Source organism: Alternaria arborescens, assembly GCF_004154835.1.
Source record: "Alternaria arborescens strain FERA 675 chromosome Unknown contig_3, whole genome shotgun sequence".
NCBI classification, from domain to species: domain Eukaryota; kingdom Fungi; phylum Ascomycota; class Dothideomycetes; order Pleosporales; family Pleosporaceae; genus Alternaria; species Alternaria arborescens.
In genome coordinates, this window is record NW_021167858.1 from 920,340 (window position 1) to 938,658 (window position 18,319).

An 18,319-nucleotide genomic window follows, 5' to 3' on the forward strand; every position below is an offset into this window, starting at 1 on the left:
TGTTGACTTCCCCGACAACTGACAACGTTTTTTTTTTTGCAGATACATCTAGACACCTTCACGTTCATGCTTTATCAGACCGGATTAAGCTAAGAACAGTAGTTGACTTCAACGACATTACCGCTAAACTCAAGGCAGGTTTCCCATTGAGGTTTTTGTATGTTTCAAACTTTCTCTTTACCTCAAAAGAACAGTCATGTTGTCTCAAGAGCTCGGTTATGATTATACCGCACTATCTCATCGCTCATGCTCGCTTCGAACCTTAGCGACCCGGTAAATCTCCTCGATAGCGCAAATTCTCTTACAGTGAGGAGCAAGCGGTGGTTGTTTCTTGCGGTAATATCAGTCATGCATGTAAGAACACGAGAGAAGGGCTGAGCTAGCTGCTGCAGGGGGCGTTGACTAATAGGTTGTGTTGGTGTTGTTGAGATGGGCGATAGAATGCTCGGGATGTGGAGAGAGACCTTGGCCTCAGCTGAAGAACGGGTGAGAGTGTTGTTGGCAATATTGGCGGGTAGTTATTGGATGATACTGTGCCATGTTCTGCTTCCGCGTAGGAAGAATGTAGATCCCGTGTCCATCACATGTTGTCTCGTCGTAGGTTGCGAAGTTAGCTTCACCACCCACCACTTATGCACGAAGACCAGGTGATGTCTCAAGCACTTGAAACAAACCACAATTTCGAACTTTTCTGTTTTCAGAACGATCGCTTCTCTCTTTCTCTAAAACCACGTCATTTTTCTTGATTCAGCCTATAACAAACCGCGACTATGCCTGTGCTTAGCTGCATGGAGAATATGCTGTACGTATATTTACGCGATCGCCCTGGGATTCAGGCACGCGCCCAAGTCCCATAAACACCCAGGATCTGGGTCTAATCTACCCCCTACACGAAGGATCGAGGATCGATGTTGACGCAAAGCCGCGTACCGGAAGCGCGTGACGAGAATATCCCTAGACAAGGGGTATTGTATCGATATTGAAAACGCGCATGAACATAACAATAGCAACATAGGTGATATAGCTATGCGCACCAACGTTAAGGCAAACGTAACATACAAGGGCCGAATATGCGCAACCACGGCACAGAAACGAAGCAAGAATAGTGGTGGTTATGATGGTGTTCCACGTGAGAATATTTGGAAACGTGGCCACGGACATATGGAGAGTCAACTGTGGCAGGTGACAGATTTTACCTGACTGCGCCCGAGATGTCAGCTTGTTCGAGAGGCTGTGGCGAAGATCTGGGGCTGATATGCGGGGAGTGGAGATGGGGTCTCCGGCTTGGCTGAAGGATGATAGTGACGATGATGCTGACTCGAGCGGAAGAACGTTTCGCTCATCTGACTTTTGTCTCCGTGCTGTACGACGCGACAGAGTCATCTGCCGCAGTAAGCGTAGCCTGAGCTCTCGCTCGCTAAACGCAAGGCGATAATATCATCTTCCGCTCCGTCCCTTCCCTTCCCTCACCGTTAGCCAACCAGCCGATTGCCGTCTACCGTCTGACATCAGCATCATATCTCGCTGTGAGTCCCATATTCCGAGACTCGTCACGAGATAAGCGGCAGCGTGGGAGGAAGCCTAGCATGTGATATTTCAAGGGCTATAACGTCGAATCAACATAACAAACGCACATCAAGATATGATACCGCGATACGAAACGAAGGCATGCAAGCACCGGTGAAAGCAGGGTATGCAGGACCACGCGACAACGTTTGTCTAGGGTAAATCGCGGGACGCATATACGGAGTTTACGGAACAGAACAGAAAAGGAAGGCATCGACCGAGGGAGTGCTCAATGATGACAAGAACTACTTGTCTTGAGCTTTTCATAAGCATAGGCATAAAACTGATGACAAGTAGTGGGACAACGCTGACGGATCTTTCCAGGACGTGGGATTCAACATCGCGTTTGATTAAGGTTGCGTTGTTGTTGGTGGTGCTACTGCAGGCAAACTGCGTGATCGAAATCGCACTTCTGGTGCGACAGACCGCCAAAGGCACGCACGGGGGAGTTGATTGAAAGCTTGGAGCCGAAAGTCTCGCTTGCGTCTATTACCTAGTTGGAAAGTGATGGTGGCTGGAAACGTTGTAAGAAAAGCGGGCGACTTGATAGGCTGGGTAATTGGAATTTATCCATAAATTATAACCCAGCAGCAACCACGGGAGAGGAAACCATGCCACTCGGACCGAGAACGACCGTTGCATTTAGGTTCCTGCCGATAGTCTTGGTCGGACTCGGGCCGTGTGATAAAGTACTTTGGATGTACATGTGATTGTGTGATGAGTTGTCGGGCGTAATCCATGGGTTGTGCTGAGATGATACGGCAGTTGCGTTGTTAGGCTTGAACTGGTTACTTGTATATCCAAGTGTTACACGAAGATGTTCGTATGTGCGATGGTATCACGATATTCATAAGCTACGTGCTTGAAGGTTGGTATCATAATCCAGAACCTGCTCCATTTCTGGCGGTGAGCGGCAGGCCGTAATTCCGTTGTGACGCTGCAGTGCTCCAGATATACTCGTACAACCATAAAGTGAGACCTTGAGATCGAGATTGGAACCTGGAATCAGCCTTTGTGTCCCGACAATACGGTCAAAGGCCCTAGCTGGCTGGGTGGAATAATATTTAATCTGGGAGCGGGTACATCAACGCAGGCTGACCACACCTCGAGCTCAAAGTAGATCCTGCACTGTAAGCGCGGTCGGTAGGACGAGATAAATGAAGACGTGCAGATGACGGTCAGCACGCAGTGCTACCGAACCAGACTTGGAACTGGGAACCACAAGCCCGGGACGGGTGAAAGAGCCTCGACAACAGCCTCTTTCTGCCGAACATTGCAACTGCCATGTTCGGGACGTTATTTTGGAAATTTTCAACACGCTCTGTAAGCTAACACTCAAGGTATAAACCGGTTGTACAAGAGTAAGGAAGGGTTACCACAGAGGGTAAGCTGCGGGCTGAAGGAGTTGCAACCTGGATTGCAATCCCCATGGCGTCTCCAGACTTTGTTCACGGCTCGACCGATACGCTAACTTAGGTGGGAGTCGGAAAGAGGACTCATGCAGGGTGTAGCCCCAATGCAGAAGGTCGAACAAGATAGCCGTTAGCGAAAGAAGCTGTCACAATCCTACGGGAAAACATCGCAAATCGACGACTATCCATTCGCCCGTTACAAAAAAGATTGCTAAGACATCAGACGTGCATTTGCTTTTGCAGAGTATCACCCCCATCATTGGTTTCAGGTACGGTCTCATGAGCAATAAGCCGGCCCGTTTGTCGCTCCAGAATCTTGCGACGGGAAAAGGGCATTCGATTTGGATAAGCTATGATAAGCATGCACACGTGGGAGGTGTATACACCACACGGCGTTCGCCAAGCAGGGGGCGTGGCCATGTGAACTTGATGTCGACCGGGGTAATGAGCCTGGAAGACTGTCGTTGGTCTCTCTGAACCTTCGCTCCGAAGTGCGGGATACTAGGTCGACTTTGCACCGAAGTCTAACAGATGAATGACTTTGCTTGTGATCTTCGGCGGGAATACCGGAGCCTGAGTCCGTTTGATGTTGCGTTGCCATCGGTGACCGGCGAGACGTCCGGATATCCTCTGGTTGGTTATCAGTGCGGAGGTGGACGATGCGACGTCCTCGTGCTTGCACGCGTGGGATGCCTGCGCGTCGGGCCCCACCGCCAGGCACTGGGGAACGTGTTGCTGCTTTGGGCACCCACGACACCTCGTTCAGGCAATCGACGATACTGAAAACGCGCCAGAATGAAGACCCGACTCACTGGAAATGAGGATTAATTTCTCCAATGTTATTTGTTGGGCGCAACGTCCGCTCCGCAGGGCCGCACAAGGCCCATACGATTCGTGCAAAATCCCTCATGTCGATTCGTGCAAGAGAGCGGAAACCAGCATTAAGTTCCCCCCGTACGCTAGAGATGTGATAGAAGCGACAGGACAGGCAAATCTTCCTATCCCTTCTGTCAGTGAGGTTTCAGTAAGATTCCGTGGCATCGCACTGGCCGCCGACGCCTCGGCTAATCATTGCAACGAGCAGCACATGTGAGCGTGAGCACGTTGTTGCGGTTGATTGGACAGAAAGACCTAGAGAACCGCCGCCCACTACTGTGGGACGTGAGTAGGAGGATGCGCGATCCAGGGTGTATCAAGAAAGTGCGGAGACAGTAAGTGCGCGACACGGAGCATGATCACAACATAGGACGGAACACTGAGCGCAATGCTATTAAGGCCAACCGACGCAACAGCCGGTGGTTGCAAGCCAGACGATTGGTGCTCCGTGGTGACAGCCACGCGACGCCAGCGGGCAGCGGGTGCACGCCCCGGTCCCGATATGGCTAGTCTAGGCGTGGTATCCAGGCTGTCGGGCTTCCATCTCCAGTGTCCGGTAGAGTGGCACTGTCAAGCCTCCGTGATGAGTGCAGTAATGTTCTTTGTATACTCAGTGTGGGTAGTGTGGGTTGTATGCGAGATCGATATGTGCAGCGCGTGTTGGCTATTTCAGGGGCTTTTTGCAGTGCGGAAGAGCCGTATGTCGAAGAGACAGACAGAATGTACCGAGATCGTTTGCCGTTCAGCATGTGACGAGTAATCAAACAGCGATCGATTGTCCGGCACTTGTCAAAATCACGGATGGCAGACTGGTGGCTTCTCCAGGCACAGATACGAGGGCTCATCTCAGCAGGTGGCTGACGGAGACGATCGTTTCTATTTTGCTCGTAAATGTAAAAGAGTAATAGATGGGTAGACGTGTCGGAACGGGCAGTGTTAAAGCCCAACAGCATGTGTTTTGCGCTCCGACCTTTGCTCGCATACCGATTAATTGTGTGCCACAGTTGCCATATGCGCTTCCGTGCTTGCTGTAGGGAGAAAAGCAAGGGGTGAAATCGATACCCAGGCTGCTTGGCAGGCGTCACTGCTTGCACTGTCGTGATCTGGGGTACAGTCGTCGTCTGCTCATGACCAAGGCAGTTGGACTTTAGGTCATGATACTGCATGCATGCAGTCTCGGAGCAACGAAAGGTGGTTGCGACTAATGCGAACATCGATTACACATTTGGTCGATCGCATAGTCGTACCAGATTTGAGCGCGGTGAATCCCATCTCGATGGGCGGATGGAGGTAGAGCCTAATGGTAGTTGACGATTGTATGGAGATCGTGAGAAAAAGCACGCGACGATGGTGAAGGGCCCACGGTCCGGGGAACTAGCGTTCTGCTCTACGCCATATCACGAGCGAACGACTTGGAGGGAGCGTGGCCCCGTACTTCCCCCCACTGACGTTTGTTCTTTGGACCAAAAAGCGCTGTGCATATGTAATGTACAATCGATGCATCGTGAACCTAGTGTGGCTTACAGGAGCGGCAACCGGTTGGCTAAGGCAGAGCGACAGGCACTCGACGGTCCAGTGCCACGTAGAGTTGTAGCTGCCGGTGTACAACTCATGAAACAGACATCACGCCGCATTCAGCGATAACGTGCGGTCGCACATGATGCTTTTGCGGCTTGGGGATTCGGCAGCCGCCCCAGATGACCTCGAGAGATTGCCGTGTACTGGACTGACGTAGCAGAGCAGCCAACTTGGTAGTTACTGGAGGACAAGTGGGCGCACAGTGCACCTTAGCACAGGGTACCTGTCGCTACCCCAAACTCTGGAGCGGATTATCTGGGGTAGTTGGCATGTCTCAAAGGTGTCGAGGACAGCACTTTAACCAGGTGGCCACCGGGCTTGTACCGCGTGGTCTGGCATCCTTGCGAATAACCAACGCATCTAGGAACCTAGCGAACAATGGCTTGCGGATTCACATAACCAGTGCAGCGTTGGTGGTAGGCGGTAAAATTCGCAACCGCAGAGACAAAGGCGGAGTTGTCCACACCGAAAGCAGCCATGTCACCAGAACTTGCAGAGGCTGTTCTTGACCGCCACGGAAGAATTGAAAGGATCCCGTGTTGCCAAACCCCAGTGCGGGGGATTTGCGCAGACAGTACGTATGGCAAAATGACGGAAGCAGAAAGCGGAAAACAAGGCTGTCGCGGAGGGAAAGTACTTTCTGTTCTCGACGGTGCTAAACTGCTCGTGAGGCTGTCTAGCTGGTGTGGACAGTCGGATTGACTCAGGGTCCAAGAGGCACAGCCATGGCGACGAGGGCAGGCACATGCGCAGCTGGAGGGCCAGAATCGTGCAGGGGTAGGGTGTCGGAAGAGGCGAGTTAGGGAAAAGAAGCGCCAGCGGAAGTTTTCAGCTGCTTCCGCGAACGCTAGAGGGGATTGGGCAAGCATCGTCACATGGCGTGGATAGCTTTTCGAAACGGCTGAGTTAGCGGTATTGTATTACGGCGGCGTAACTTTCTCTCTGCAGTGCTTCCAAGGTTCGCAGGCAGGTGACTGTTAATCAAGTCTGGTGCACCGGATCCGCCAGCAGCAACAATGCAGCGCAACCAGTCAGCCAGAGGGGGGCAGACCAAGGAAGCCATCAACTGCGGCGCCGAAGCGTGGTCGTCAGGTCAGCATAGCATTGCCCCGATGGCCTCGATGTCAGTGGCATGAATCTTGAGACAGGCGGAACAGAGACAGCGAGTCAGGGCAGCAGTGTTCTGGAAGTACCAGGAGGATTGCAGGGGGGCACGGCCGTGCTGTTGGATCATGTGCGTCCCCACGCCCAGGCCATTCACCACGCGGGCGGCGACGTAGGGGAGGCTGCGGTGGCAACGAGGCGCTCGATGCGACAAGTTGTAGCCGGCGGTGGTGGAGTGGACAGCAAAAGGGGGGCTTGATATGGGGGAATGACGAGGGGGACTCAGGCCACGAGCGTCGCAGAGACTGACTGCTCGGATCCATGGTAGACTCTGGACTTACTGTTAAGATCGGGCAAAGAGCGGTAGAATGGCCGCAACATGGATCATGGCTCGACGAAATTCAAATGAGCCGGAACTGCCCCGGGGGTTGTGTCTAGGGCTAGGAGGTAGCAGGGATCAGGAAGGTGCAGGGGGTGAGCCCTAGTGTGGGTGCCCATCGCGCCTTCCATGTCGGCCCAGAGCCCACCCCTGTCATGCTGGCGCACACCAGTAGAGCGGGCTTTGGCTTTATACATACCAGACTCCACTCCCACCTACATGCTCTCTGTATCCTAACCTACCCGCTTGACGACCACGTCTACAACCGCCGCTCTCTTGGAACCACACATAGCCCTATATCCACATACACGTATACACACTGTCTATCCATGTATCTGTCAGTGCTGTAGCATCGCCGGCATTCCCTCTGCTCGGCAACTGTCTCTCCATTGACGCAATCGGAACCTCACCGTCTCTGACGCAAGCGGAGCCACCGTTATCGATATCACACCCCAGCCCTCGACACACAAGATCCAAAATGCCTCTCCGCGCAGAACGGCCCATAGTGCGCGTCGAGCACAGCTCCATGCGCACCATCGAAACCCGCAGCACCGAGAACCTGTTCGGCCTCTGGTCTGGTGAGTGATATGCACGAGCATGTGCAGTGCACATGCAGCGGCATGTGAATGGCCACTAACTCGGCCTGACAGTCTTTGCACGATGCTCGCCCGCCATGGAAGACGGCAAACGCTACGAGAACATGGCCTGGCGGCTGTGGTCCCGTGAGACCTTCTGCTGCCAGCCCGACCCTGTGGCTGCTCCCCAGTGGGCCTTCCAGCGACAATTGTCCGCTAGTGCTACGGACATGCCCGAGCTGTCTACCAGCGTCGCTTCCGACGACTCCAACCTGGAAAGCGCCATCACCACGACTTCCCGAAGTGATCTCTCGGCCGACCGCCCCGACCTGCGCCGCCACGACTCCGCTACCAGCCAGGCCCGCGGCAAGCACATGACCCCCATTGGTCTCGAGAAGGTCGTCAACTCGATACAAGAGAAGAAGTTCATTGAGCCGCTGTCGCCCCTCCCAGCCCAGCTCGCCCCACCTGTAGCCGAGCAGAAGCCCGTCCAGGACAACACCACGCCACCATCCACCGCCCGCCCCATCCCCGAAGCCTCCACTTCTACCGTAGCCACCTCGGTCAGCTGCGACATCATGAGCCCTGCAGTCGGCTCTGAAGCCAGCACTTCCACCGACGTGAGCGAGCACAGCGTCGTCCGCGGCTTCGAGCCCGGCCACATCTCCACCTCAGTGCGATCCAGCACCAACCTGAACCCTACCCCCATCCTCAAGAAGACCTCCAGCTTCGTTACCAAGCCGCTTCCCGCAAAGGCCGACGCCAGCAAGAAGAGGCAGCCCATGTTCACTCTCGGTGGATCCTCCGAGGAGGAGAACGGCAGCTCTTTCGAGGCCTACTCGCTCCAACGCAGCTCTCTCTCACAGCAGCTGCGCAACGCTGCTCCCATGCGCAAGACTACCTCCTTCAAGAACGAGGTCAGCACGCGCACTTTCCATGACGTCTCCGAGAGCAGTGAGGCGGCCATTGAGAGCGACAGCGAAGACGACGATGTCGACGAGAGCGCCATTGAAGAGGAAGACTCCGATGAGGAGTGGGAAGACGACGACAACGAGGAGAGCGGTCCCCCCAGCGTTGCTGAGCACCGTCCTCAGTTCCCGCGTGTCGACTCGCAGGCCAACCTTACCTCCCGCCGCTCGCTTCTCACTACTGCCCTCCACCAAGGTGACCGCGCATCAGCTCTGCAAAATGCTGCATCGCGATCATCACCTGCCATCCGAAGGTCACGCACCCATACACCAAACGGACCTTCCGCCGGCAGCTCACCTCACGAGGACAGTGGCTTGATGATGCGCGAGCAAGCCTCCCGCCCAAAGCCTATCATCATGACTACCTCAAACGTCCACCCACCTGCCATGTCCCCCAAGACTACGCGCAGGAACATGCTGACCAGTGAGCTCACTGGATCACTAAGACAGAATCTGCTGTGGGAGAGGCAGCAAAAGAATGCCACCACTAACGCGGTAGCAAAGCGCCAACAGAGCGCAGTCAACCTTCCAGCCCTCCGCCGGGCCATGACCACCGGCGACGTCAAGGGTTTAAACACCAACGAGCAACAAGCTCAAATCAGATCCACCACTTTCCGGGACGACAACAAGCCCGACAGCTCATACAACCAATTCTTTGATGGCGGAGACGCCCAAGAATACCACCGCTCCGGTTGGTAGCACAACAACATCCTTTTTTACATTTGCACTTCTAGCGGCATCTATGGTTTGGCATTTGACCAACGGCGTTTTGTCTTTCTTCACTTTAGCGGCCATCCAGTCTCCAAATGCACTGGTCAGCCGATTTATGGGTTATGTTCCTCCCAAAATCTTCTGATACCACCAGGGCCATTGAGTAGGCCCGATGAGGCTACGAATTTCTTTCATGCAGTCATACCGGACAAAGGGTGCTTCTTGTTTTGAAGATGGGTTACGGCTCACGCCTACTTTGGTCTGTACTATCACCTGCACATGTACTTGTATCGGGCTCTTTGTCCGACCCATTATACCCCGGCATGGGAACGGCTCCGCGGAGCTGTTTGGACCATGGCATCACCTTTGCTTGGAAGATAGCAGATGTTGGCCTAGATACCTTAATGATAAAAAGCGGATACTTCATCATCTGAGACTTCTACAAACTGCTTGTTGTGATTGTGCGCTAGGCCGAGGTAGTTTCAAGGCCTCATCGACTGACTCTAGCTGTCAGCTGTACTGGGGTTCGAAGGTCCCAACAAGACGCATGTTCTTACCGCTCTTCTGAACCATCCCACCGAAGCTAGTTACAAAGGAGGCGCTTATGCACGCTTTGCTGTGGCCTTCATGCAGTGCCGGATCGCACCACCACCATAATAACATCTGCCGCGCCTACAGGGCACGTTGTCCGTGTCACGATGGCGATCAGCCTGCGACATGTTTATTGATGATACGGCGAAACCTGGATCTGCTCGTCGCTCGTCACAGCCCAAAGTCAAATTGACAATGTCGCGGCTATTGCCTGCGCCGCGTTCCTCTTCCCTCGGCCCGGCTTCCTGTCTACCGTCCTGAATGATGCGTGCCTGACATGTGCTGCTGTGCCGCTGCTCATCACAAGGAGATCATCAAGGGCATGCGGTACTCGAGGGAGCTCCCTCGTGAGAGACGACCCTTGCACAATATACTCCTGGATGTGGGCAACGTGCATCGTGGCGAGCACACCCAAAGTTCCGTCGTGCGTCGTGCGTCGTGCGTCGTGGGATCTGCTGGCGAGACTCGACGGCTGCACTGCTGCAGACGCCGCTCAGCCTTATGACTCGAGCTGCGAACTCAACACCACACACACTCTACCACGCCATGCAGTCTCGACGCTCGATGTTTCAGCATTAGAGTCTACGACTCAAGAAGTGAAGCTTTACTTAGACACTGATAACACTGACGACCATGGGACGCCACTACGTCATGCTGGCGGATAGCTGAAGTTACCGCAGTTCCCCGCCCACCGTTCTGCTCAAGGCATCCTCGCCCCTCGCTGCTCATTTGCATCTGCATCAGCATCACTCAACCAGCAACCACCATGCAAGCCTCGCCAGTTGACTATGGGGCAGTAGTCTCGCCAATCGTCCTCCATTCGTCGCGCAGGAATCATTACACCGGATTGCGCGGGCTCAACCCAGCGCGGCCCCAGTCGCCTCTCGCATTGTTGACGCTCACTATTACCACCGTTTTTCAAAGTCCTCTGATCATCCGGATGCTCTAAAAACAACATGATCCCTGGAACGGCGGAAGGCGACGCTCTATCAGGCACCCGCAGCGCTACCCCGCGACCAAGTCGGTCTGGAGGTCGATGCGTTGGCAAGTTAGCGCCTGCGAGTGGTCATCTGAAGCCAGCCTTGACGAGTTATCTTGGAGATGCTTCAGCCTCATGTACAAGGAACTCCGCCACGGCTATGGCTCCCTGGCAATATCTCGCTCGACTGGCTCAAACGTCTAGTAATGCGCTTACACCCCCTCGTCCTGTGACTGTGACTATCGCGTTCGTTGGGGGCTTCGGTTCAGTATCACTCCAAGCCTCCTTTCTCCGCAGTTTCATTTGCTGCTACCGTGGGGGTCCCCGTCACATGAACACCTATCGTCACACTTCGTGACGTTCCTTCTCGCCAACGCTGCTGAGAGTGCAGATCTGATGTCTGCCTACGCGTCGAACGGATACTGGAATGCTTGTTTTGATATGGTGAAGCAGAGATAATCAATTGCCGCTGTGCAGGACGCCATACTTCGCAGATCAAGCCGGCGAGACCGCCGTCAGAATGTCGTGCTTGAAGTCGTGGCCGCGGAAACCTATCCCATTGCCTGAGTGCAGAGTCCCACACGCAGCGCCATTGCTCCGTCAATACTTCCCGCATTACACATACTTCTATCACCATACTCAGCTGGCGCATCCGACATGCGAAACACCACAGTCATACCAAAGCTTATTGGCTTTGAATACGGGCCATTGGCACTGCCCACAAAGCAGCAGGACGCATGGAAGTAAGCAGCACCATAGTCAAGACACTAAGACTTTCTTGTCTCCTTGTTTACATTCTCGTTGCCTCTCCTCAATTTTGGTCTCTATTATTCAGGCGTCCTTGGCCTGTTCATCATATTTGCGCTATACTGCCGTGCTTCATCCGGTGGCTTCTCTCCATCGGCACTCTACATCTACCCTATATCCACTCACTCTATCATATCACGAAGTCGGAATAGTGGAAGTGGATAACGTAAACACCTGCAGGTTAACTTGTAGCAGATGTATCAGGTGTCTCGAGTGTGCTTAAACGCCTGCCATTCTTAGCTAAACCTCAAGATTTTGCCAGCGCATCATACCGTCTCTTGACCTTCACCATAGTCGCTTCTCACTCGGCAAGATCTTCCATAATGCCTACAAGTATGGGACAATGACCTAGCCTAGCGTGATTTACCCAAGCTTCGCTGGCATGTCTCAGTCAACACCATCGCGAATTACAAGGATCGATTGACAAAAATCTAGAAGACTACATTTGCGAAAGATCGCGATCTCGTACCCATTGATCAACTAGTTTGTTCATCAGGGGCGATCACGATCAGCCTCGTAGATTGCGAGTGACTCTTGACGCCAGAGTTGAATCGCGATCAAGCATGCACCATCTTTTTTCCGAAGTCTCGGTAGATGGACACGAGCTCCACATCACAAACGCGCCAAGATCGCATGCTGCCCTAAATCACCCACATGTCCATGGCATCCAAAGACGTACGTCATTCTTCACCAGCTTCCATGAGTCTCTTCGCGATCTCTTTAATGTTACAAACAACAACGGCAATCTTGCGGCATTTACCGTGCTGGCATGGGCTCTAGCTTTTGGGCTATCGAGACCGGAAGCCGAGGCAATTTCATGACATACGCTATCGAAGCTCAACCAACTCTGGGGTCAGAGAGGCGGGGAAAGACATTTCGCTGGACAAACGGAACTACCCCCGGCCACGTTTCGTCCACACCGGGGCCTTTTCGTATACGAACACATGGACAACGTGGTGCTCCTAGCACCTTCAATGAACACGGACGGCCATCACGCCATTCGCAGACCCGGCGAGAAGTACTTGGATGCTGCCCAGCGAAGATGATGCCGAAAGTATCCCGAATGTCTGCTCCGAAAGGTAAGTCACGATTACCAAACACCAAGAAAAGCAAGAAGATCACCCGCCATCACCACGCAACGGTTATCACGAACCAAACAATTGCACGACGATCCTGAGATTTGAGGCAAGCATGATGCAAGCCATTTCTCAGGAACAGCGTCCACTTGGGCCGGTACTATGCGGTATATCTACGATTCGATCATGAGGCGAGTCAACACCTTGGTACGCTACCATTAGAGCCAAACTTTGGATGCGTTCCCCGGACCCCGGATTTACGTAGCATCGGATGGCGCTCCCGGAAGCAGGATAACGCCGCTGTGTATACCATGCCTTTTATTTTCTTTCTTGCATCGTTTCATTACGGTCCCTGCATTGCTTCAAATCTGCCAGAGAGTTCGGGAGTTTGTCGTGGTCAGCTGTCTCCAATCTTGCAGCGGCTGCGTCTTCCCCGCCACCATTGCAAGCATGAGCTTGCTGCTTTCAGCTTCCACCACGCGACATATCCTTGTATAGTGCGCGCCTTGACAAACTCTTGCATGCGGTACCGCTCTTGCTCACTCTTCGGCTTACAGTTATTTTCGAGAATCTGGTGACTCATTAATGCTAAAGAGTAAGGATGGACCTACTAACCAACAGTCAGCACAACTACCGACGTAGGCAGCGTCGGGAAGATTCGGGTATTTCAAGGCCTTCGGCTTGATACAAGTCCGATGAAGCACATTTCAGGACCAATTTGCGTCATGCCTCGCTGCCTTGCCTCATGATCTCCTGGTTTGCAGCTCGCCGGCCCGCACGTGTCAATCCGAACCAACGAAGATACGCCGAGACGAAACCCTGGAAATCTCACAACAGCAGCAATAGTCGGTGACGGCGCCGCTCGATGATTCTATTACCCACCAATCCCCTTTCTTGTTATGACTACGACAGACTAACTGGAGCGGAACGTTGTTTAGCTTCCCCACAAACGCCGCTTACCCCGCAAGGACAATCACGACACGACGACGAGCGGTTAGCTAAACAAAACAGGAAATTGCCGCCTAAGCACTGACTGGCCTCAATCTGATGCAACCATACAGAGTTTGGAGCGGAAGGTTTTGGCACGTCAGGTGTGCTGATGAAACTTGTGGAACTGGTGGTTACACTTCCCCAGACTGGCAACCCCGGACGTCGCAGGTTGCCATTTTGATCGTGTCAGGGTACACACCAGACCTTTCGCTGCACCCTCGACGCGAGGACCCCCTTTTTCGCATCAGTTGCTTTTCATGGTTCTTCGATGTAGTCAAGTATGCTGTCATTAATGCGCCTCACTTGCTTCAGATCTGCGATATCCCTGGGTCTGAACTTGTTACCTACATGGAACCCGCGAGTAGATGCGACGCATCATGGGGCTTTCTCCGCAGAATATGTCTATTTTCCTGGGGTTTACTTGCTCGTGCTTTTGGGGATCGATGACGTACATACTGGATCTATGCAGGTACCCAAGCCCCAAGACCGTCGATCATCGTCATTACTTGATTTGGTAATCCGGGTCAGAGAGATCCCAGGCGAACGAAACGACGTTGTAAAATACGTTCTTAGTCAGCTTCCGAGTTTTCAAACGTGTCAACACAATAAACGAATTTCGGAAGGAATAGCAGTCTGCAATCGAGGGAAATTCTAGGTGCGCGTCATCTGTCAGTCTGACAAGATAGCGCTAAACCAGACAGCCATGTTGGTTGGCGTTGTTTACCATCATCGCTGCTAATATCGATGTTTCTCTCAACAAAAGCATCTGGCACCCGCAGGTGGTGTGGAGTCGCTATCGCCAACACCAGATCCACCCGATCGATTGGCCACGAGCTCATCAGCCTTTTCGCCATCGTTGCAGAAGATTTTCTAGAAGCCCCAGAGAATGATACAGCGCTTACGTTTTACATGGGCTTTTGCCGCACTGTAAGCGTTTGCGCTCTATTGATAGCCAGTGTTGTTAGAGGCGACGCGTATCGTCCGTATCCGGCGCTCGCGAGGCTGTTTACGAGTTGACGCGCATTCGTGCAGGGTCCTATTGCTATTGATTGAGACGACGAGTACGTCATGCTTGATCGCATTGGGCGTGCCATACACCGCTCACGGAACCTATCGATTCAGCAGTTGTTGAGGCTGCAGTATCCTGTCGGTAATCCATTCTGGCTTGCGAATGCATGCATGAACCGAGTTTCACGTGCCATAGCTGCGCGAGCGCGCATGTGTCTACTTGCCGAGCTCCACCGACACGCAACATCTATCACAGCGAAGACAAGGTGTTGTTTCGAGATAGGTTCGTACCTGCATTGCTACCCAAACGCCTGCTACATCGGATATGAAGTCTCGCCATTTTTTAAAAAGGATTTTTCTTTTTTTCCTTCATTTTCAAGTCACATTGACATGGCTTTCCCCAACCGAGACATAGCTGCATGCGAAATCTCGGTTTCTCCCACGCTCGGCAAGGATTAAATCTCCACTTGGGCGTAAATCTACAATCCATAGTTCCCGCTGCGACGTTGTCACATGCCTGAGCATACACAGATGCGCGGACGAGAAGGGTGCTTTTCTTTACATTGAAATCTCCAACCCGTAGACACCCGATGAAAAGGTCCACTGTAAAACGAAGTAGTTCCCGCAAGTTCCTGCTCCAGACTTCCTCGGTTATGTGTATGTGGGTGTTTATCTCCAGGTGTCCATGTCAAGCTGAAGCGACCCACCACGGCGAATGCCCGGCTCTCTCCAGTATCTGAGCCACAGCTCTTTCACCGCCACGCAAGCGGTGGTTTGGTATTGTTACACCGGTGTCAGAAGTGGTTAGCCTCCTTCCTTCTCCTCTCCATGCGCCGACTGCTAGTGTACTACTATTTCTGGCTAAGTTCGCGGCCGGAACAGTCGATAGTCGAGACTTCGGAGGCTCGCTTCTCTAGGAGGGATAATTCTGCAGCCCCCTCCTCGTGTCAGCGCAATCACCGATGTTACCAACCTCCGATGTAAGACTACGCTCAGACATCTAGTTCGGCGTATCGAAAAAACGGCAGCTATACAATTCTACAGATTAGGCAACCAATGCAAAACCTTCCGAGAATGATCGCGTGCGCTATTCGCCTTCTAAACCTTACATTAGCGCTGCTTCGAGAAGAAGAACTATCCTCTATACCTCTGCGTGCTAGGTTCACCGGCCGGGAATTATAAAAGTGGCAACCTAATACAGATACTTGCTCATGACGAACCGTCGTTCTATTCGGGCGTGGCTGGCTGGACTGGACTGTGGACATGACAAGCTCTAGCTGGGTTTCTTCAAATCTTCAAACTTCGGCGACGCTATCGAACACTCACGGCGTATGGCCTCTGCCGCATGTGAGACGATGTGACACAATATCCGGGCGGCTGCGATCGGGGGTCGGAGGAGGTGTTGAGGCTCTGCGGGTACGCGCATGGGCTCCGTTGTGGGTCCCTTTGTTGGCCTCGCTGTTGTCTTGAATAGAATCAGATCGCATCGGTGGCAGGGCTGCCTTTGGGGATAGTGCTGATTCTTGAAATGTTGAGGTATTGTTACGACGTGGATATTTTTCTTTACATACAGGGGAAGAGTGGACGTGCATGCCAGTGCAAGGTGATAGTGAAGGCAGGACGCGTTAGGGCTTAGGTGTACTGTGCCTGGAACTAGGTACTTTTTCGGGCAGAACGCATGTGCATGGGCTTCTAGGTGCATCCTGATTCGAATTACATACGCACGTATTGGTTGTCTGGAGAATTGCCATGTGCATGGGTATTGTGGTTCGCGTAGGGACATGGTCGTTGCTAAAGGAGAATATCATTGGTGGAGTGAAATTTTCATGTTAGCGAAAATTCCTTCGTTAGACCTTCCAGATTTTTCGAGTCTTGAACGTAGAGACGAACGATGGTCTCATTCTCATTCGCATGATGCATTGAATCTCGGAATTTTCTTCTTCATGTAATATCTAAATTCCGAAATACACATCAAAACAGCATCTGCCCGGCTAGCTCAATCGGTAGAGCGTGAGACTCTTAGCTTTCACGTCCTAATCAGACTCGATTGGTTATCTCAAGGTTGTGGGTTCGACCCCCACGTCGGGCTTTCCTTTTGCTCTTATTCAGTACTGTCCTGAAAAGGGGGTATCGATGGTGATGGCGGTGAAGGATATTTTTTGCCCCCACATCTGGGCCCGCTATCTTTTCACCACGACCACCACAACATCGAACGGTGTTATACGATGCTCTCTCTCAGGTATTCAGGCCCAGCTTGGGAACTTTAGTTCTCCTGGACATGAGAGTAGCCACTGTTTTGGGTGGCTTCATGGGGCTTTTCGATAGTTGAACTGTTTTGATCCTCTGGAGCAATATATTTGCCTGTCGCCATCGATTACATTTAGTCTTATGCTGTTATAAGACATCAATGAGTTCCCTTTATTCTCTTAGACTATATTGACTGAAGCATTTTCGATGTGTATGTGGTTGCACGTTTATGAAGGCTACCATGACGATGAGAGAGATTATTTCTTTGTTACTGGATTAGTGTAAATTGTGTTTCGTTACTGTATAAAGAACCTATTCCCTTCAGCGCAGGCAAAGCAGGCAACACGCCTAGTTAGACATACTTCTAACAGCAGAGAAGACTTTCACTGCTCTCACACTGGCAATTTTGTAGGCTGTGGTATCGAGCCCTAACTTCCCTGTGTCATCCCCAATTGCACACAAAAGCATGATGAATCTAGAGACGTTTAGTCAAGTAGCTACCAGCTGTATATTGCAAAGAGATAAAACTATTGCCGGACAGCACGAACGAGAGTTTGTTTGCACAATCCAACCACAGTAGTAGAACCGCATTTCCCTTATAGAAGATCCAGTTGCACGCTTATCGCACACAAGGCGTTGTCTTCTTTTGGCTACCTCTCCACGTAGCTATCAACCAAGCGACGAGAGCTATTATCTCCAAGTTCACTCACTTGCAGCCATATTGACCGTCTCTATTGTCGTGTATACTTTCAGCTCTTTACTTAGTGAATCAGCCTGCTTTGTTCCCAACTCTACATTCTGTTGGTACAAGGGAGTTTTAGCTGGCCGTGAGAGCAGGTGGTCAAAAGAAGATTCCGTCTCCAGCTAGTGGACAGATTGCAAGCAAAGGGGGACCAGGAGACGACGAACATCTCCCATATGGACCAAGACTAAGAAAATGCGCATGCCTGCAAGCAGGCAGTACCGGCTGGGATTGAAAACCAAGAGAGCAGGCTCTACTGATAGATTGTTCTACCTAAGTGGTACTCTTGGTGTTCATTGACAATCTTCTCAAGGTCTTGCTCATACATGTGCTCCATACGCTCCTCAAAGTCGTAACAGATGCCCTTGCTCTGTCCAGCCTAAATCCATGCACCAAGCGGACAGATCGTTACTATTGAGACGATTCAGTATGGTGGTCTTTCCCTCATCTTGTCTTTCTCTTGATTACGTCTTGATCTTCCCCTTCTCAAGATCGTTGTTCAGCTCGTTGACCATTTGTTGTCCGATCATGAGCTAATAACATAGATCAGTTGCATGCTTCTCTCGCTGTTCGAATCGTTCGTTGAAGCAGCTATACTTCCATGGAGGTCGCCTCTTCCTCTTCATCTTGTGGTCATCGTTATCGTCATTGTCCAACTCTATCATGTTTGCCTGCGTCGGTTCTGCTTCTGTCATTTTGTCTGCTTTCGC

At 52.2% G+C, this 18,319-nt stretch overlaps 1 protein-coding gene across 1 annotated transcript; it reads left to right on the forward strand.

Annotated features, from left to right (window-relative positions):
- Nucleotides 1–7,393: 7,393 nt before the first annotated feature.
- Nucleotides 7,394–9,157, forward strand: AA0111_g1795 (hypothetical protein; the record flags this gene model as incomplete). Its single annotated transcript, XM_028647493.1, has 2 exons — nt 7,394–7,493; nt 7,566–9,157. 2 exons carry the CDS (start codon nt 7,394–7,396, stop codon nt 9,155–9,157), a joined length of 1,692 nt encoding a protein of 563 aa, XP_028510540.1.
- Between the last annotated feature and the right edge of the window lie 9,162 nt (nt 9,158–18,319).